Raw genomic sequence first — 22,618 nt, 5'->3', positions numbered from 1 at the left:
ATATTTATTTATTTATATATTACACTTATATACCACCCTCATAGCCAGGGCTTTCTGGGCAGTTTACAGAAATTCTAAAATTGAGATAAAAACGAGTATACAAAATTTAAAAATCTAAAACACAGAACATACACACATAAAGCATTAAAAACCATTAAAAAACTAAACATGCGTACACACACACACACACACACACACACTTCCTCTTTTATTATCATGGATAATTTCATGTTAGAAATATTGAAACAGGCAACTTCACTGCAATCACTCTGAGTGATATAAAAGAACAAATGTGAAAAAATAGGAATTTAATCTGATACAATGCTTACTTTACAATGTCATAACATTCTCAGACCTTTGTTTTTATACCTTGGAATGCATGAAAGAAGGAATAGAGTCATACAGGGAAACAACAATGTACAGGTTATAACACTCATCTTGTCTTGTCTCATTAACTTCTCACTTCAGCTCCATCATTTGTTCCATCATCTATCATTGCATTCCTTGCATGATTCATAGCCAAACAGACGTTTTCATTCATTTTTCTGCAAGTTTTATGGGGCAAAGAGATTCTTGGAGACAGTCAGGGAATATTCTTAACTGATGAGCTGATCATTTAAATATAAATACGTATTTTAATATTTGTTAAGTGAAATTTTAAAAAGCTTTCCAGAAATGTATGCTAATTTTTACTGCGAGGGAGGACTTGAACTGATCCCCAGATTTCGAGGTAAAGTATCCACTTGTACAAAGGTGGAATGAAAGGATTTATGAGTATGCAGGGGGCAGACCTGGAAGACTTATTATAGGACAGACACTTCCCTCCGGGACTCAGGAGAGTGTCCGTTCCTCTCTTGGTCTCTTTGATAGCCTCCCTCCCTCCCATCATTTTACTCCATGTTCCCTAAAGCTCTGTGCCAATGTTGTGGAGCCTCCTATTCTGAGCAGAATCTTTTATTTAGCCCCCATGTAAACAGAAGGTTTTGGATCCACATTTATGCAATGGTGTATGTGAGTGCATGAGCACTCTTACTACTGTATAGGCAGAGACAGTTTGGAGTGTTGGATTGTAAATATCCAAAGGTATATGATGTAACAATGTATAAAGATAACCATTAAAATGAGTTATTCTGATTATTTATAGATTTCTTATTAAGACATACATGTACACATTATACATAGTATATACTTCCAAAATATTGCTCTGGTTGCCTGTGTCAAAAACTAATGTTGAGAAGTGTTTTTTATTATTATAAATTGTCATATAATGACATAATAAATGAACATGTTTCAAGATATTACATGGTGCCTAAGCAACACACACAGCAATCTAGTAAATTCAACAGGCACATTTTACAATTTCTCCATACTAAACACCATATTTATATGTTCCCAAGATGTACTAAAAGGCAGGTTTTAGTCATGCTAGAAACTGTAAGTGCTCAGTATTCAACATTAATGATTAGTACAAGTCCAAAGCTCAGCCTTGAATTTGTCTGATATACATTATACACCTTCATGGTCAATGACCTGGTCACTGCTTTCTTTCTAAACCAAGAATCCTTTGCTTAGTTGTGTAACAAAGCATGTTTTCATTTGCACTCCACCATCAGCTTAACTTTTCATGGTGTATTTCAGTATAATGGTATTTCAGGAGTGACGAATTATCCAACAATTATATATACTTTCTCCCTGTTTCCTTGAGATCAGCAATGTTTCATATAAAACCCATAGATTATTGTTATGGAACCTTCAGAAAACTAGCACTAATATATATATGGCTGACAAAGAATTTGATTGTTAAAATGAGAAACAGGAACCTTTAAGCTGTTCAGTCACTTTGAGACCCTTGCTGGTAGAAGATACATATGTGATAACTAAATTTAGTCCAAGGGGATCAAGGTAATTGAGCTATAGTGGCTACCCTGTGAGCTTCATGTCTAGAGATCTGGGTTCAAATCTCATGGATCTAAAACCAGCACTCTCTCCAGCGGTAGCATGAACTAAATGTAAAATAATAGAAAAGAGCAGATATTGGATAATTTGTTCTAAGTATACTTCATGATAAAGTAATACCAGGAATGACATGATATTTCTTAGTATTTGATATCATTTTGATGAATTAAATTTTTTCAGAATGCAAAATGGTACTGTACTATTTTGGTATCATCAGTTCAGTCCTGGTGCTGACCAATTTATGACAAGCTAAACTTTACTAAGAGCAAAGCCTGTGGTTTGAATGAAACTAATTGTGATCCACGTTCTGTTGCTTGTGGATAAGGAGATCAGCTTAGAACAATCAACAAACAGATGAGAAAAATCCATATCTGGACTCTGAAATATTGAGGCTGTGTTTTTAAGCACAGTGACATACAGTATGTTTTATGTCTAATTGCCTGTGAGCCATATGCTTTAGGTCAGATTGCAACTCCTTTAAGACAATACAGATTCTAGACAATTAATGACTAATTCAACATGGTAATTAACGTGTGTTATTCATTGCAACCTATCTTCCATTGAGAAGTTAATTTTGTTCATGCAGTTGTAAGGTTCTTCTATCCAAGAGCTGATCCATTCAGAAAGAGTTTACAACATATAAGGTTGGATAATTATGTTATGACTGGCTTCATCACTCTGTTTTAACATGATTCTGCATTATTTGATTGAATATCCAGTAGTCATATGTGAAGAATAAAATCAGAAATATTTTAAACACAATTTTAAATTATATTCCCATAAATCATATCTATAAGCATATTTACATATGCCAACTTCCTATTCTCCTGCACTTTATTTATTTCATTATTAATTTATTAAAATATTTGTATCCCGCCCTATATCACTAGGATCTCAGGGCAGCGTACAGATAAAATCAGAAAATGCAATATACAGCTAAAAAAGTATTAAATTTGGCTTTTAGCATTACATATTTAGACAAATATAGATAAGTGTGTAGACAAATCTAACCTAATATATTTATATTGAATATATCTATTCAATATATTTAAAAATGTAGTCAATTGGCCTTTGGATAACCTTACCTATATGGTCAGTTCTTGATTAGGGCCACAACTAGACCTAAGGTTTATCCTGGGATCATCCAGGGTTCGCCGCTGCCTGAGCGCTGGATCCCCTGTGTGTCACTTAGGCCACAGCTAGACCTAAGGGTTATCCTGGGATCATCCAGGGTTCGCCCCTGCCTGAACACTGGATCCCCTGTGTGTCACCGAGGCCACAGCTAGACCTAAGGTTTATCCTGGGATCATCCAGGGTTCGCCCCTGCCTGAGCACTGGATCCCCTGTGTGTCACCTAGGTGAACAGGTTTGACCCCTGGACGATCCAGGGATAAACCTTAGGTCTAGCTATGGCCTAGGAATGTTAATACTTTCCCATTCTTGCAATCTGCATTGTAAGCATAAATTTAAGACTTTTCTTATTTCAAGCTTTATTTTCTGTTTTCAAGCTTTGTCCTCACATAAAAGATTTTCCCCATTTGTTTCTGGCACGTTTTACAGGTGTTGGTGGCCATTCATGGGCCTACATACGCCTAAAAACACAGCATGTGAAGGCATTATGCATGTGTTGGCTCACAAAAGAAAATCGGACATCCCAGCTGTAAAGGTCACACGTAACAAATGACACAGCTTCACATTGTATTTTATTGTGCAAGACATGCGAGTGGGCCCCGCTGCAAGAGCAAAACGTAATAAAAACATAAACATGTGCAGATGCCCCTGAGTGGGAATTCTTTCAAATGCAATACTACCATGTAAATGATGTATATGAACTGGTAATTCATATTCAATCAGAATGCAGAAGTAGCAGGCAAATGTCCCTGACCTCAGCCACCGTGTGTGTTTTGTTCCTCTATATTCGTGTTTCTTGACGGTTTCCAAAGAAACATGTCAGAACGTTGTTCAACTTGCATGGAATCACTTTGTTTAATGCTTTCACCTGTTGCATTTCTCTTTTTTTAAAGCGCAAGAATCTGCCGACATTATTTTCCTTGTTGACGGATCAAACAACATCGGCACTGTCACTTTCGCAGCCATTCGTGATTTCGTTGCAAATTTTATTGAAAGACTGTCAGTTGGAGATGAGCTCATACGCATTGGGGTGGTGACGTATAGTGATCGACCCAGAACTGTTTTCTCCTTGAACAGCTACACCCGAAAAGCCGATGTTCTAGGTGCAGTGAAGGCCCTTAGCACTCTTGGTGGCGAGGAGGCTAATATTGGGGAAGCTCTTGAGTACGTGGTGCGAAGCCACTTCACCCGGTCAGCAGGCAGCAGGATAGAGGAAGGTGTGCCGCAGATTTTAGTGCTGATAAGTGGCAGTGAGTCTAGCGATGACATTAGAGAAGGGGTTTTAGCCATGAAGCAAGCTAGTATATTCTCGTTTAGCATTGGGGTCCAAAATGCTGACAATGCAGAGCTTCAGCAAATTGCTACTGATGGAAGCTTCGTATTTACTGCCCTGGACACACGTAACCTTGGCGAACTTCAAGAACTCTTACTGCCAAACATTGTTGGAGTGGCCCAAAGACTCATTTTGTTAGATGCTCCAACCATTCTTACAGAAGGTATGTACTTTTTTTAAAAAAATGAACCATTGTATTTCATTCACTGATTTATACTCTTTTATTTTGGTGTTTGCAAGTGACAAAAGTTCATGTGATGGATGCTTATCAGAATTTCAAAACATCTATCTATCTATTATCTATACAAGGAACCCAAGGCAGCACATAATCGTCCTCCTCCTCTCCATTTTATCCTCACAACAACCCTGTGAAGTAGGTTGGGCTGAGTGTGACTGGCCCAAAGTCACCCAGTGAGCTTCATTGGCTGATTGGAGACTAGAACCCAGATTTCCCAACTCCCACTCCAACACTCTAGCCACTATACCACACTAGCTCTCAAATGCGGATGTAGCTATTGCCACTCTTATCTGGAACAGTCAGTGAGCAGGGAGGGAGGGAGCAGCTCTGAGTCACGTGGCTGGTTTAAATGTTAGTCCTTGCACAGGAAAATCCATATGGTGTTACTCCCATGGTAAAGATAGAAATTAAACAAAATAGCTGACAATTTGCTGTTTTTAATGGCATGCCCGGGACTTGCTTTTTAATAAAACAGTCCTATTACATGAGCAAAAAATTAGAAATTTTACATGTTGGATGATCCAGTTAATATTTCGGCTAACTGGCTTAGGGAGCAATCCTATGTCCCCTAGACAGCATCTGGGTCAGCATAAGATTGTTTGGTTTCCTGGCTCCAAGCTCATGGACAGGGCTCTGAGTGGGAGCCAGCAAACTACATCCCCGACCCTGTAGGCAGCTCAGGGAGAACCACACTGGCTACCTCTCCATTCTTGCAAAATGGTGCTTGGAGATGCACAAGGCACTTCCTGCTCTGCACTGGAAATTTGTAAGCCTCTGGGTTCGGTAGCCAGGGCACATCCCATAGGATTGCACCCTTAGCGGTGCTTCAAATTTGATAATGACTCCCACACTGGCGCCTTCAGAGCATAGACTTGTTACTGTGAGGCTAATGTAGGGGTGGCGCTTAAATGGAGGCATTGGTGTGAGCCAATGCTTCCACATATGACCATCATATCTGTGATCATGACATTTTTTTCAAGCTAATGCATTTCCCACAGCCATGTACATAACCCTGTATATGAAATTGCTTCATATGAATCCTTTGAACAGCAGATGTCCACATATCTTATTGTACTATGCCTCTTCATCATGGAAAACAATTCTTAATGTTGTGAAACATTGAGAGATTCTATTATATTCAGCAGTATATAAATATTACAAATAAATAAATCTTCATGATTTTTTCAAAGTATAACAGCACCTGCCTCCAATCCAGTAGTGATAAAATCACCCTAAAGGACCAACTAGAAGTAACAGGAACACCCACATGTATTGTTCCTGTGACTGCCCCATTCAAAGCTGTGTGTGGTGGGGTGTTTAATTTTTACAACACAATATGCCTATGGGTGAGTAGAGCGTCCTTACCTCCCTACCTTTCATTGCTCTTGTCCCAACCAGGCTCTGGTTCCAGACATGACAGAGCATGGAGAGGGGAGGGCTCCGTTTCCTGCACATCACTTTTCATGTTAAAACAAGATCCCCATCCTTCGTTTTATATGTGAACGAGGAAGACAAATGGATAGACAAACACAGCTACCCTCACCGCATCTAGTTTGGCCTTGAGTTCTAATGTGAGGAGCTTTCCTTCCCACCTGGTAGCCAGTACCACAGAGTGTTCTTGGAGACATAACAATGGCGGAGGTGTCAAAAGAGTTAGCTGCAGGGACCAGCACAGTTGTAGCTGTTTTGAACACATTGAACAGAAACAGGTGGCCACTCTGCCCCTTAGCCTAATCAAGGCGAATAGAAGTATAGGGGGGGATCTACACTATTGTTTTTAAAGCGCTTTAAAGCAGTAGTGTAGATCCCCCCTTGGACTGGATGAGGTCAAGAAGGAGACCAAGCATTGCCTGCTTCACGGTTCTTCACTGTAAGGCCCGCAGGATCACTGGCAGCTCCTAAATACCCCATTGGTGGCTTCCGAACACATTTCCAGCACCCTCCCCACTGCTTTCTCTTTGCAGCATTGGAATCAGCACTGCATTTTACTTTCTAGGATGGCTTACACACATCAGCAGCAACCTTCCCTGTTTTGTCAGGGATGGGAGCCCAGCCTAGACCGGCCAGATCTACACCAAGCAGTATATGACACTTTGAAAACAGTTTGAAAACTGTATACAGAGTGTGTCCTGGACCCCAACGTATGGAATGTGTCCTGGGCCCCAACCATTTTAAAGCGGTAGTGTAGTTCCTGACCAAGGGAGCCAAGCTGACCTGAAGGTTTGCTTACTTATGAAATTTACTGTTGCAGTGTTTTTTCTGTGTTATGTGAATCTGCCTGAAGAAGAATAAGAAGCAACTAGGCCAGTGATCTTCATTAACTTTCAAGTGGAGCCACTTTGATTTTGTGTGTGAGAGCCACATGAACTTATAACTGAAATTAATACAGAATAATCACATGCAAAACTTACTTTGGACTTCAGTGCCCATCATCCCCAACCAGCATTTCCAATGCTGGGAGTTGTAACCCACATGACCTGGAGGACACTAATGGAAGGAAATGAAAATTTCTGCTCACTCCCTGCAGAGGAGGGGAGGGAGGCTACCTCCAACACCAAAGAAACCACCCAAAGCTTACCATGGTCATCTCCATACTTCTTGCTATTATAGGGGGTGGAACAGCCCTAACCTCCTTGCAAAAGTAACCTACACTTAACACTGCCCTTCTATTTATTTTATTTAAATTTATTTAAAACATTTGTATCCCACCCTATATCATTAAGATCTCAGGGCAGCATACATCTTCTAACATCATTTTCAACCATTAAGACTGCAATCCTATGCACACTCACCTGAGAGTAAGTCAATGAGACTGACTTCTGATTAGCCATGCTTACAATTGCATTATAAATGCTTTAACTAATGTTGGGTTGCATTGTCACAAGGAGGAAGCTAAAACAGAATACTAGCGTGATTGTATCCTTAAAATGGTGATGATCAAAGCAGCAAATTATGCCCACTTACCTGGGAGTAAGCCTAATTAAGCGTCTGGGTAGCCATGTTCAGGATCATAATTAACCTGGTATTACCCAGTAGACTATTTGTGTAATACATGCACTTTAGCCATGTCATGTTCCTTAAACAACCCTGTATTGGTTTTTAAATTGAAAATACACACCATAAAAGGAGGCCAGAATCCCATGCTATTATATTATCATAAATAACAACACTATTAATAATTCAGGTTTCTATTTTTCAATACCTGGACTTGAAAATGAAGCCTATTTAAAGATGTTTCCACGGCTGGTGGAATTATGCATGTGAATTCTCATTGTACACTGTTCGTGGTTTGTTTTTCCCCTAATCGTCTCATTCATAGTTTTTGTGAACCGCCCAGGGAGCTTCGGCTGTTGGGCAGTATAAAAATGCAATAAATAAATTCAGTTACAGGAAGAAGAATAGACTGATTTTTCTCTACTTTTGTACCACACTAGGTGGCAAGTAGGAACTTGTGTCTTTGTGCTAAGAGAAGGCAGTGAGAAAATTGATAGCTAGTTTCAGACTCGCACCAGCAAGCACACATCTCTATTCTCTGCCTTAAGAGTGATTGCTTTATATGGAGCACAGTTTCTTTCCAAGCCCATCATGTGTCCATGCTCCTCCAGTTCCTCCCTGATTCATCTATCCCTGCTCCCAGGGAGACATACAGGAGCCCTGTCCTCCTTTACATATAGTCACCCTAAAGTTGGGGGGCCCAGACTAAACACCAGGAGACTTTCCCTGAACACAGAGCACTAGCAAAGCTCTGCTCTGTGCATCATTGTGTGCAGGTAGAAGGTCCCAGATTCAATCCCTGGTATCTCCAGGTAGGGCTTGGAAAGTCTCCTGTTTGAAGCCATGGAGACTCACTGTAGACAGTACTGAGCTAGATTTGATTGATTGATTGATTGATTAGATTTCTATCCTGCTCACGAAGAGCCCAGGGCAGCTTGTATGAAATACAGTACACCAGAGTGGTTTAACTGATAACAGCAGCTTCTATAGGTTGCGTATAAATATCTTTCTACCAAGCTTCTGGCTTTCTACCTGGAGGGGATTTTTTTAAAGGAGGAGCCTCCACCTCCAACCCAGAAACAAGTTTGCTGCCTAAGTGAGAACTAGGAGTATGTCTGAACCAATACAAAGGAGCAACCCATTTTCCAGTACTTTAGTCCTAAGTCTGCTCTTTTATGTGATGTATGTGTTTGTATGCAGTGAGAACTAAGCCAAAGACTAGGATGGACTAGAGGGGTGTCCAGAGTTCACAGTTCTAATAGGTGTAGTGTAGCACCCTTAGTGAAAACTGCCTTGTCACCATGAGGGTGCCCTGCAGTGGTATTACACTGCTGTAGTGAGTGGAGACCCTGAGAAATCTTTAACTTTGGAAATGTCACTACTTGTTGAGACCACTACCTGGTCAATAAGGAGCAGGTGAACCCTATTTTACTGCTTTAATTAAAAGCATATATGTTGATTGTATTTAAGGAATTTTTTAAAGTTAAATTTAATGTCATTCTGAACTCAATGTGGAGAAAATGATGCATTTCATGCCAGTTACCAGCCATTCTCCAGTTCTGGGAATTAAAGTTTAGCCCTTGTAAAACACACTTCAGCTCTTTAATATTTACAGTTTCTCTGCTTGGTAAATAAAACTGTTAACTACTGTATATGAGCAAAAACTATTGAATAAGCAAAGAACAGGTAAGTAGAGTGATAGATATTTTTTATTCCACCCTTCTCCCAAAGAGTTCAGTGTGGTGTAGACAGTTTATTCTCCCCCAAACAGTTTGGCCCCACAACAGCCTTGTGAGGTACGTTATTCTGAGAGGACACGACTATCCTAAGGTAACTCTTTTGGGTTTCATTGCTGAGGGATTTGGATTCATGTCTCCCTAGTCCAATTCCTGAGCACTACACCACTGTTTACTGCTTTAGAGTTATTCTTGATATACTTAAATTGTAGCATTGTACAATTGGCATTAAAGCACAATCTGGCTGCATTAATGTTGTATAGAAGTCAATAGTTACTAGTTTCTCTCCGCTGAATGAGGCTTCTTTAACCAATTTATTTTTATGCGGCAGATTAAAAATAAAACACAGAAATTGAAAGATCAATGAAATAACTCAATTGCTCCCTGAGTTGTGTGCTCATTGGTACCTGTATTCACCTGCACATTATAGAATCCAGTTGCCCTCTCAGGCATGTTAGGAAGGAAGAAATGCTTTGGACAAGAACATGTGAAGTGTGTCTGCTAAGCAAATGTGGTGCATAGGATGAGTCCGTTCAACACACCCCTCTCCCCCAGTCCACACCTGGGTGTGGAGAAGTGGGGAGGGGGAGAACTGAGCATGGAGAGAAATTTGGAATCATAATGTGTCACAGCCTGGGTGGCAGATGGTAGATCAATAACGGAAGAGGTGTGTCATGGTTGGAGGAATATAAATGGAAGTGGTTGTTCAGCTTGAGGAAAAGGTAAAGGAGGTGGCCTGATGTTTTCATAGTGGTGGGGATATAAGTTGCAATTGTCAGATGGTTTGCAAAGGCAACATAGGTAGCATGCTTGTTGTAGAGAGGGGGAAGGTTTGTGGAAAGGAGAGGCAGTTCTAGAGCAAAGAGGAGAGAAGACATGGAAAAGGCACTACACCTCTGCAGAATATCATATGCTAGGACAATGAACCCTGGAGGTCTGTTACCCTCAAGTCCTACTTGTGAGCTCCCTAGATGCATCTGACTGGCCTCTGCTGGAGACAGGATAGAGGTCTAGACAGACCTTTGGTCTGATCCAGCAGTCGTCTTCTTACGATATTATGTCAAAGTTCATGTCTAGTGTGAATACTACAGAGGAATTTTATGCAAGACTATAAAAAACTGTGCAATCTTCATTAAGTTGCATTTAATACATTTCAAGTTTAATGCAGTTCAGTATATCTTGGCATCAACCAATAACTTTAAAAAGAGGTGCCTTTTCTGACAGTGGGAACATTCTCTATAATGCTTGGAAGATATGCACTGATATAGAATTGATGAGAGTATTTTTTTAATGAATATCTCACTGATTGTGTGTTATATTGTTGCTTGCAGTTGTTGAAGTCAATAAGAAGGACATAGTCTTCCTCATAGATGGCAGCACAGCCTTGGGAAATGCCCCTTTTAACGCAATTCGTGATTTCATTGTCAAAATCATCAACAGACTTGAAATTGGACCAGACCTGATCCAAGTTGCAGTGGCACAATATGCAGATACTGTAAGACCGGAATTCCATTTCAGTACCTTCCAGACAAAAAAAGATGTCCTAAACCATGTTAAGAAAATGAAGCCGGTTGGTGGTGCTCCACTTAATACAGGTTCTGCTCTAAGGTTTGTTAAAAACAACTTCTTCACCAGTGCTGTTGGATGCAGGATTGATGAAGGTGTCCTACCAATGACAGTCCTTATTACTGGCGGTAAGTCCAGAGATGACGTTGTCCAACCAGCAGAAGAAGTGAAAAGGAATGGCATACTGGTCCTTGCTATTGGGGCAAGAAATGCAGATCGCGCTGAACTAGAACAAATTGCCTATGGAACAAGCCTAGTATTCACTCCCAGTGAGTTCCGCACAGTTGCACTACAAGCTATTCTTCCTGATGTCGTGACACCTATAAGGACGCTGTCTGGAACTCTGGTAGAATCACCATCACGAGAAGGTAATTGCTATTCCTGTTAAGTATTCAAATACAATGCAGACTGACCTTTGTAATTAAGGCTTAACCCACTCACCCCCACCTAATCGTTTTGTTGTTGCTGTTTTATCCCTGCCATTAGCCAAACACATAGCCAACAGGAATATTATTCTGAAAATAGCATCTGGCAGGTATTTTATTTCTCATGCTTAACTATTTAATTTCTAAAATACTTAAATTGAGTAATCTTTCCCAGTGTAGGTTTGGAAGAAACTGTTTACACGATAAACTTAACATTTAAATAAATTAAGGCTGCAATCCTATGCAAGCTTATCTGGGAGTAAGCTGCACTGAATTTAGTGGAGCTTAGTTCTGAGTAGGCATGGGTTAGGGTTGTGTAGTGAGTTACATATATTTCTCTCCCATATATTCACTCCTACCTTAAACATAAAAATAGCAGTTTCTAGTTTATTGTTAATATTTGTGTATTTGCAAATTGAGTACTGAAATCAGTGGAATATTTGTGTTAAATTCAACTACTTTTCAGCATCTGGTCCTCACCATGATTCCTGCATCATTTATTCGGTGATTAAGATCTACTCTTATAAAGTGTTTATGTTAATGAACATACTACACCAATAAAGCAATATGTGGATGAATTATTGCTCTTTCTAGAGATTTGAAAATCCGTGAAAATCAGTGGAAATATACCCTCCTGGCACTGCTAAATTATGATAGTTAATGATAGGTTTATTCATTATCTCAGGGTTCAGGAATGGCTGTTGTTCCCTGAAGAGCTCCTGAGCAGGGGGTCATTTGGCAGACACAGCCATTCTGACAGCCGGCCCGCCCTTTCTCTTCTGCCACCTACACTCCAGGTCGCTAATAGAAGGCTGCATGCCCAGGAGAGTACGAACTGCGCCTGGGTGATGTAATACTGTTCAATGAAATCTTAAAGAAACCTGAGCAGTTTCCCCAGTGATAAAGTTGGCAAAACTAATTAAGACCATATAATGGCCATAGCTAGACCTAGATCCCTGGATCGTCCAGGGGTCAAACCTGTTCATCTAGGTGACACACAGGGGATCCAGTGCTCAGGCAGGGGTGAACCCTGGACGATCCCAGGATAAACCTTAGGTCTAGCTGTGGCCAATGTTGGCTTTTTGACCAGCATTATGTGGTCTCAACTTGAATTTTTACAGTAATCATTTTGGAGCTCAGTTGTTGTTGAAGTTCTAACTTTAGCTCTTCCCTACTTATCCTTAACTAAGATGAATATCACAGGATAAAAATCTGTCATTTAACAATCTTTTCCAAATGTCGCTTATTAATACAGTTTTGCATGTTACATATCAACTTTGACATTTTTATTTTAAAATATAAATTAAAAATGTTCTTCAATGTGCTATACTTCAAAAGATCTACACATTCTCTCTCTTCTTGTAAATATGAGCATTCTTCCTTTCTAACTGTTATCAGGTTATATAAAAGTTTGTGTGAGTGGGAAGCAACTCATACAATCTGCCTTTTTCTTCTCCCTACACCCATTACAGCTCTTGCAACCTCTCAATGGTGTGAGCTGTGTTGTAGAGGACTGAAATAGGAAAGGAGGTGGGTGGGTGGTATCACCTGAAAACAAACTGAAGAACCTTTAAGTACTTTTATTTTTAACACCATACAATTTATTTTGAGGCTGTGCTTTTTCCCTCCTTTGGTGACCAGCACTAAGACTAGAGAATTCCTCACAGCACAGCCTAACCTAACATTAATTTAACATGAATTAATTGCAGACTGTGCCCCAGCTTGTAGGCCCTCAACCATGTTTGATGACCTCTTTGGGCGCATTTGAGGCCTAGAGGTGTCCTAACATGCTGTAATCTTCTGGATATGAGTATAGCCAGCCCTACTTTCCTTGCTGCCCCATAGAATCATTTGCAGGAGGAAAGAACATAGCAGGTGCAGAAGTCTTGAGTGGACTCAATCCACATAAGGAAGAACATAGCAGGTGCAGAAGTCCTGAGGTCCTGTGATTTATGTGGTAACATTGGTGGGCACACCCTGAGGATTTATGGTCTCAGAGCCTGCTGAGTTTAGATTTAACTCTCTCTGCACTAGTCCAAAGGCATTATCTGGGAGGCAATGTGTGTGCTTATTGGTAAATCTGCATCAGAAGTTTTAGTGCAGCAAGGGTGAAGCTGTAGGAGCTGGCACTTGTCCATTAACATGTAAGTGACTATGATCTAGAGGTGCCTAGGAAAACCTTGGACCTTTTGAATCTTTTCAGCCTAATTTGGATGTTCAATAATTTCAGTTGGATGCTTGAAATGGGTCTGAAACCAGATTCAGCATAAAAAAAACCCCATTGCAACTGAAGTTCACCACCAATTTTAAGCAGAACTATCCTCCAGAACAAGATTTTTCCCTCACCCCGTCCCGCTTATGTTAACTGTAGACAGGCCAAAATACTCTTCTCATTGAAAAGGGATCCAGGGCAGTATCACAGAAAATTTAAAATTTAGTTGGGTAAGTTTTGACTGATCATGCAGAAAGGTTTTTTGACACTCCTCTCAGTTCTTCTTCCTGTCTTTTCATGGCTGTCCTATCCTGTTCTCTCTTCTTTCAAATGAGGTATACATGTGTGTAGAGCAAGTGCTGCATGCACACATGAGAAATACTGGTATGTTTCCTATTATGTCTCATGTTGTTTTCTGTGCCTCTACTGCAGTTCTGGTAAACAAAAGGGATATCATCTTTCTTTTGGATGGATCTGTCAACGTTGGAAATGCCAACTTCCCTTTTGTCCGCGACTTTGTTGTGAGCCTAGTTAATTCCCTTGACGTTGGAATTGATGATATACGAATCGGCCTAGTTCAATTTAGTGAGAATCCCAAAACGGAATTCTTTTTAAACACTTTCCTAACCAAGGAAGATCTACTTAATCGCCTGAGGCAATTCAGACTCCAAGGGGGGTCAACACTGAACACAGGCTCTGCACTAGACTTCGTCCTTTCAAATCACTTCACTGAAGCCGGTGGGAGCAGGATAGATGAGAGCGTTCCTCAGGTGCTAGTCTTCCTCGCAGCAGGGCCGTCGGCTGATTCATTCCAACAGGCTGCCAGTGCTTTAGCTCACGCAGGAGTGCTGACATTTTGCATTGGTGTTAGAAATGCCGATCTGGCAGAACTTCAGCAGATCGCGTTTAATCCACAAATAGTGTATTTTAAGGATGAATTCAATTCTCTGGCAGACTTGCCGCAGGAAATGATTAGGCCACTAACAACGTATTTTAGTGAAGATGTGAAAGAAGTTATAATCACCTCAACAGGTAATTTGTTCCTTTCTTCATGCTATGTGGAGTTATGAATGGTTTTTTTTTTGTTTTAATCTTGCAGGCATTTTTTGAGGGACGCACAATATTTTATCTTCCCAGTGCCTTAGAGCTCCTCTACACGTTATGAAATTCTTATATGGAACATCTGTCTTCTATTCACAGATAATGTACTGTCGAATGTGATTGGCCACATCATCCCTAATATGTTCCTTCCTTGAAGTAATTTTATAAGAAAGCTATTAGGACTGCTTCACACATATCTCTTACTTACACAGAGTATATATAGAAGGGAGTTATTAGTATACACCCATGTACAGTGTTATGTATAAAGATTGTTTACTTTACCATGTGGATATTCCTTGAGAAGCTACTGCTGACAAAATAGGTACACAGTCTCTATACACAAGCTATACATACTTTAGGGGTTTTTTGAGCTAGTTTTCCAGTTCATTTTCCCTTTCAAAATAAACAGGTAATATTTACAAAAGATAACAAGTGTCCAGGGAGATGTAACATTTGTGCTGTTCATGCTCATTTGTGCCCCCCCCCAACACACACACAGGGTATATGTCCATTCCATACATCATCTTAGTGGTCTATCCTCTTCCTTTGACCACCAATCCACTCCATGCAAAAACAAAGGAATATTCCCCAAATTCTGGAACCACTGAAGTACCAAATTCAGAACACACCAAAGAATATCATGATATTTCATGCTAAATCAATTTTGCATACAATTGATTCACATAATATTCTCAGCTTGTACATTGAACCTGAAAGTTTTATGCTACTTCTCAGGTACTGAATCAAAATTGTAGCTGCATAATTCATTGTTTGCAGCATTTTAGCAACAGTTTAGTATTTTGCTGCTCCAACACTGTTAGTGAGCATAGTTCATCCCTGATCCCAAAACCTGATCACAGCACATATAATATGAAATCAGTCTTAGGCCATAGCTAGACCTAAGGTTTATCCCTGGATCATCCAGGGGTCAAACCATGCCATAGCCAAATCATGGGCCCTCTTTCTTCCATCCAGGAGTGTAATGATCTCCCACTGCATATTTGGATGTAGAGGTCCTTTTGCATATTCACTCTTATAATACCTGTGAGGTAGATAATTTATTACTTGCACAATGCAAATGGACCCCAGAATTGTTGTTTTAAATGGATGCTGCTGTTTTTATACTGTTGTTTTTATGTCTCTGATGGTTTTTAAGTTGTGTATACTTTTAATGTTTACTGTTTTTAGCTTTTGTGAACCGCCCAGAGAGCTTCGGCTGTGGGGCGGTATATAAATGTAATAAAATAAATAAATAAATAAATATAGGTGACACACAGGGGATCCAGTGCTCAGGCAGGGGCGAACCCTGGATGATCCCAGGATAAACCTTAGGTCTAGCTGTGGCCTTAGTTATGTGTGATTTAATGTAAGAGAAAGAGGTCACAAGTCTAAGGACTAATTCAAGCATTCAAAACGTGCAAGGATAATTTGTGTCCCCAATATCTCTGTTCTCATTTTATGAGTGAAGGAGTGCTTGCAGGGCTCACCAGGGTTAAGATATAATACTTAGAATACATCGTCCATTAAAAGTGTGAGTCATTTACGCTTCTGCAAGTTGTCCAAATTGGCCCCATGATTCCACGATTCTGTGCCATACAATTGTTATTGTGGGAAAGCCAACACTTTTTTAAAAAATTAAAGGTGCCATAGGGAGCCCCACAACCAAAGTGCTTGCTCTTACATAGTCAAGATTGTTCTGGTTCCTCACCTCATGAAATGAAACATGGGCAGGATCTACACTACTGCTTTAAAATGGTTTGTAATGGTAGTGACAACTGTTGGGACCCAGGACACACTCCGGATACAGTCTATTACAAACTATTATTATTATTATTATTTATTATTATTATTTATTTATATAGCACCATCAATGTACATGGTGCTGTACAGAGTAAAACAGTAAATAGCAAGACCCTGCCGCATAGGCTTACTGTTTTCAAAGTGTCATATCCTGCTTGGTGTAAATCTGGCCATGGTGTATCTTTCTGTGTATTAAATCTTTCCATATCACTTAAATTCTAGAAAGCAAGATTGATATATTATTCTTGATTGATGGCTCAGTAAACCTTGCGGGTCATTTTCCTGCTGTCCGAGACTTTTTGCACCGAATTATTTCTGACCTGAATGTGGGCCCTGATGCCATACGTGTGGCTGTGGCGCAGTTTAGTGACAACGTCAACGTGGAGTTCAACTTCCATGAAATCCCATCTAAGCAAGAAATCCTTCAGAAAGTGAAAAGAATGAAGATAAAAGGAGGCAGGCTACTCAACATTGCTGCTGCATTAGATTATGCCATGAAGGACATCTTTGTGAGGCGTGCTGGTAGCAGGATTGATGAAGGAGTGCCTCAATTCCTAGTGCTCCTTGCTGCTGGAAGATCAAACGACAACGTGGATGAGCCCGCTGATACTCTGAAACAAGCTGGTGTTGTTACTTTCGTTATCAAATCCAGGACTGCAGATCCCTTAGAATTAGAAAAAATTGTTTTTGACCGTCAGTTCATTCTAAACGTTGACTCTCTTGCTAGAATTGGAGACATACAACCTGAAATAGTCAATCTACTGAAAACCATCCAACTTAGACCTCCAGGTATATCTCTCTGCAGTTGCTTTTATTGTTTGTCTTGTCTTGTAGTTTGAAAAGTTCTCTTGTATGGGCAATTATAATAAACTACACAAATTGGAAATTCTGGCCCATTATAAGCTGAGACCAAATGAACTCTGAAGTTTAGACTCTGCTCATAATGGGTTCAGCACTATCCAGTCATCCCTTCCCTAGCAATTTTATTCTGTCCATAGGGAGATTGGGCTGGTGACAGGAGAGGTCTTGCAAGTCCCATCCTTATTGCTTGGACAGTCCTGAACATGTTCAGAGGCATATTTTGCCACCAAGATACATAGTGGGTTCCTTCCCCCTTCTTCTTCTCTCCAGTACTTGCTGGCCCAATTCACTGAATCATTGAAGCTGAAGAGAATCCTTATGGAAAAAAGATTTAAACATTACTGGCAATAAATGAGAGAAAATGCAACAGAAGCCTACAAAATAAAGCAGAAAAAGCACAAATAAAAAAAACTGCATTAGATTATGCCATGGTTTTACCCATTCAGGTTTTTCAGGACTGCTTCAAAATTAGGGATGTATGCAAATCACTTTAAAAAGGCCTTATTCTCAATCCTGAACATGATCATGAATGAGAATACATTTTCTGTGAAAATGTCTGCTTTCACATTCACAAAATGTGTACTTGGAAAATAGGCACTGTTCTCAGAATGTTCACATTTTAAATTACCTATGCATTAGTGTATGAAGGAAATTTGCACAGTTTGAAATATTTATTCAGATTTGGTAATTGTTTGCACAACTTTCATGTTCAGCATTGTTTGTTTTACGCAGTTTTTCTGTTCATGCAAAATAAGAGCAAACATGAACACAAATCAAAGGGAGAGATGGTCAGGGAGCTGATGTTTGGAAGATCTCGGTGAGCTTGAACCCCACTCATTCACCCATCCTTGATCCACACTACCCTGGAGAAGTGTGGAAATAGCTCCCTGTGTCATTATCAAATGCAGTTTCTACATCCTATATGTAGAATCCTCTACATCCTCTTACTTTCTTGCAATATAGTAATGTGAATGAGGACTGATTTAATCTGGAATGACTTGAGAGCAGTCTTCCCCAACCTGGTACCTCCAGATGTTTTTGACTACAACTTCCATCATGCTTCAACATTGTCCATGATGGCTGGGGTTAATGCAAGTTTCAGTCCAAAACATCTAGAGGGCACCAGGTTGAGGTGTGGAAAAGATTTATCTAAAATATTTTCTACTGAGGTTACCAAGGGAGGAGAAAACAATGAGAAAGGGGAAACTTTATTAAGGCCCCAATGTATTTCAAGTCAAGAGACTCTTCCTCAGGGTCAGTTACAGAGGATACAACTGACTTTTTCTGACCATATTAATTATTCTTGTACATCTTTGAATTTTGCTTCTCTGTTACTTGTACTTGTGCATACTTCACAAACACCTTCCAAGTTTTGTTGTTATTGTTGTGGGAGCAGAACTATGCAACATTAATCCACTTAAATATACTGTGTATAAGCACACATTAAGTTTTTGTTGATGTGGATCTTGGTCTGATTTATTTTTCTCTCTGAATTCCCACTTTTCTCAAACAGTTGATGAAGTTCAGAAGAAGGATGTTGTATTTTTGATAGATGGTTCAGCTGGTACCAGAAGGATTTTCCCAGAGCTGAAGTCCTTTTTACTAACAGTGATTGATGAACTGGATGTCGGTCCTGACAAAGTCCGGGTTGCTGTGGCCCAACATAGTAATACTGTAAAACTGGAGTTCCTTCTGAATGAGTACTCAGACAAGACAGATGTAATCCGAGCCATTCAGAGGCTGTCTGCTATGGGAGGTTCTCCACTTAATACAGGAGCTGCCATTAACTACCTTATTAGTAATGTGTTCACACAACAGGCTGGAAGCAGGGTGTCTGAAGGTGTCCCACAGTTCTTGATCCTGGTGACAGCTGAGAAGTCAACAGATGATGTCAGAAGGCCTGCCATAGAACTGAAGACAAGGGGTGCTGTGCCTTTTGGCATTGGCATTGGAAATGCAGACATCACTGAGCTCCAGACAATTTCTTATGTTCCTGAATTTGCGGTCCTTGTCTCTGGGATCAGTGAATTGAGCACCGTGCAGGAGTTTATTGCAAGAAGAGTGACTCAGCTGACCAAGGCAAAAATAGAAGCTTTGGTCCCATCACCTGGTCCAGGTGAACATAAATTTATTAACTATTGAACTTTCTTTTATAATGACGCTTATAATGGAGACACAACCAAATTATGGCCATGAACCCGCCAAAGTTGATGGAGGCAGAGGGAGACCTTATTTTTCACTGCAAACCAAAAATATGCACAAGACTATTGCAGAAGTATTCCAAAAACTTGCAAAAGCAGTTTGGGATTGCAGTATGGACTGTGTGACCTCTCAGAGGGTCCTTGAAGGCTATAAATACTTTCACAACAGCAAGGAATTCTAAAGCATTGATGTGAAATTGGGTCTCTATATCCAACCACTGTGCATGAATATGGGGAGGTCTGCAGTGTGCCTCCCTTCCTGTGAGGGGAATCCTTCATCACCACCTTGGAAGGATGAGGGTGGTGGAAAGGCATTCCTTTCATCACTTAAATTTGGACAACCACCCAGAAGAGAGTAGTGGACTGGAGGTGAAGGATGCAGAAAGTGACTACTCCCTCCTGTGATCAAGAATAAATTGGCTGTTCTCCCAAGTAAATTAGACACTGGGAGTGGCTATCTGTGAGGGGAATCTTCCCTCCACAATTAGAGTATTTTTATACAACACATTAGAGGCCATACGGCCCCTAGGGATGCCACAACCAGAATCCCATATCCTAGCATGGCGTCCTCCCACCTTCAGTAAGTTAGTGCTTGGTTGTCATCCATATGTGTGAGTCACAGAGAGTACAAACAAGGACAGGTTACTTAACTGTAACTACATTCTTTGAGCGGGCATTTGTGTACTCACACAAATTGCCCTCCTCCCCACTTTTTGATGTCCCTCGGGATTTATCCCTTCTGCCTCATGTGCAGTGGAGAGTGGGATGATCTCATGCCAAAGTTCTGCTCAGACTAGAACATTCTCAATGATGCTGTGCGCACATGCAGAACTGTGGGCTCTCTCACCCTAGAGGCCTTCAAGAGGCTGCTGGACCACCATCTGTCAGGGATGCTTTGGGATGGATTCCTGCATTGAGCAGGGGGTTGGACTCAATGGCCTCAGAGGTCCCTTCCAATTCTACTATTCTATGATCCTAACCCATATGTAGGAAAACATGAATGACCGCTCAAAGAACTATAGTTGCAGGTAAGCATTGCATTCAAGATAGCCCAAAATAAATTTGAATGTGCCCTTAAAATGTGTGGGTGCTTTTAATGTATTTGCTAATGTCATTGATCTGCAGTAGTGTCATCTAAATTCTATCTTTGTTCTACAGAGGATGTAAGGAAGAGAGATATTGTATTCCTTATTGATGGCTCGCAGTTTGCAGTTTCTGAATTTTCTTCTGTTCGTGAGTTTATTGGCAGAATTGTAAACAATCTGAATGTGGGTTCTGATAACACTCGAGTAGCTGTAATTCAGTTCAGTGAAGATCCTAAGGTTGAATTTCTGCTGAATGCACACTCCACCAAGGATGAGGTTCAAGCAGCAGTGAGAAGGCTGAGACCCAAAGGAGGGAGCCAAGTGAACTTGGGTTCTGCCCTGGAATATGTGTCAAAGAATATATTCACAAGGCCCTCAGGAAGTCGCATAGAAGAGGGCGCTCCCCAGTTTTTAATCCTCATCTTCTCCCGCATGCCTGATGACGATGTGGAGGACCCTGCACACCAAGTCAAAGAAGTGGGTGTGGCACCACTGGCTATTGGGAAGAATGTGGCTCGCGAGGAATTGATCAAAATAGCTCTTAGTCCTGAGCATGTCTTCCAGGTGTCCACTTACCAGGATCTACCTAGTCTGGAACAAAAACTGATAGCCCCAATTACAACACTAACTACCCAGCAGATACAAGAACTCATTGGTGATATAAGTCGCATTCCAGGTAAGCATGCTTTGTGCTGTTGTCCATGTGAATGACTTCACCCTCTTGGCCTTGCCATCAGCCACCTGGCTCTACCTTTCTTACCTAGCTCCTTGTTCCAATGACTAGAGTCAGCCTCATTACTTCTAAAGAGTTTGTAGAATGATGCCTAAAGCAGGACTGAGGCCACAGCTAGACCTAAGGTTGATCCTGGGATCATCCAGGGTTCGCCCCTGCCTGAGCAATGGATCCCCTGTGTGTCACCTAGATGAACAGGTTTGACCCCTGGACGATCCAGGGATAAACCTTAGGTCTAGCTATGGCCGTAGTCCTGGCTTTCCCTCATCTGCTAAACAGGGGGGCATAGTTATCTCTGGGCATAGTTATCCTTCTTTGCTAGCTGGGGATGCCTTATTCCCAGGTGGGACTTCAAAGAAAAGAATGGAAAATCAGTAATTTCCTCATCGCCAACAGAATTTTTGAAATAATCTTCCAAAAACTGTATTATTGCAATGGATTTTGAAATTTTGCTAATGGCCAACACAGCTACTTTTGCTTCTTTTTAAAAAACAAACTTTCTTTCCAAGGTTAAGTCTAATTCACAAGGGCTGTGTATATGTTAGGGGCTATTAATTGTTAACTCAGAATGTATAGGTTGAATAAGGGACAGTGATTTTCATGTTCAGAAACTTTTACTCCCCTATGAAGCATACTTACCCTAAATAAAGAACACCTCCCCTGGGCCCATTAAGCACCCCTGCTGTGCTTACAGTTACAGAAAATAAAGGAAGAGCCCCCCCTCCCCCAGAATCATGTAAGCATGATAAGACTGGCAGTGACATTGAAAAAGAGGGAATTTTGAATGGGCTTGGTGGACTTCATGGGTGGAGTCTAGAGCACTAGCATGTGAGGGGTTGGGGGAGAGGATTTTGAAAGTCCCCTTCTAAAGTGGATTGTCATCCAGCATGTCACAGGTGCCGTTCCAGCAACACAACCTTATTGGGTGCACAATTTGAGGGCAATCATATAATTGGCAGTTAAGAATTAACAATGTATCTTTATGCAATGAATATTGATAGCCACAGGAAACATTCCTGCTAATCACGCGCCTTACTGCTTCCACACAAACATGCCAACCTGATTACAAGGGTCTGTAGGGTTGCACTAGCATAGTTGTCCCGCTGCTGCCAACCAAAACACACTGAACTTAATCATTGTTAAGTCCTGATGTTAGAATAACAACATTAGAAAATGTGTAAAAAAAAGTTTAAAAGCTGAAATGTGGCGCCAAGAACTTCAGAAGTCTAGCTTGAACCAACACCAG

At 40.6% G+C, this 22,618-nt stretch overlaps 1 protein-coding gene across 2 annotated transcripts in view; it reads left to right on the top strand.

Moving 5' to 3' along the window:
* COL6A3 (collagen type VI alpha 3 chain) overlaps positions 1 to 22,618 on the top strand; it is a 137,431-nt gene that overhangs the window by 49,842 nt on the left and 64,971 nt on the right. Inside the window, exons 4-9 of one of the 2 annotated variants that reach the window (XM_063116061.1) lie at positions 3,981 to 4,583; positions 10,720 to 11,322; positions 14,024 to 14,623; positions 16,715 to 17,281; positions 18,867 to 19,469; positions 20,713 to 21,315. In XM_063116061.1, the coding sequence (XP_062972131.1) occupies positions 3,981 to 4,583; positions 10,720 to 11,322; positions 14,024 to 14,623; positions 16,715 to 17,281; positions 18,867 to 19,469; positions 20,713 to 21,315 (3,579 nt within the window). The remainder of the gene's footprint in view (positions 1 to 3,980; positions 4,584 to 10,719; positions 11,323 to 14,023; positions 14,624 to 16,714; positions 17,282 to 18,866; positions 19,470 to 20,712; positions 21,316 to 22,618) is intronic. The other variant, XM_063116060.1, reaches the window with a different exon arrangement.

The sequence above is a fragment of the Elgaria multicarinata genome, chromosome 2 (assembly GCF_023053635.1).
Source record: "Elgaria multicarinata webbii isolate HBS135686 ecotype San Diego chromosome 2, rElgMul1.1.pri, whole genome shotgun sequence".
Taxonomy (NCBI): Eukaryota; Metazoa; Chordata; class Lepidosauria; order Squamata; family Anguidae; genus Elgaria; species Elgaria multicarinata.
This window is presented reverse-complemented; position numbering and strand designations above follow the sequence as displayed.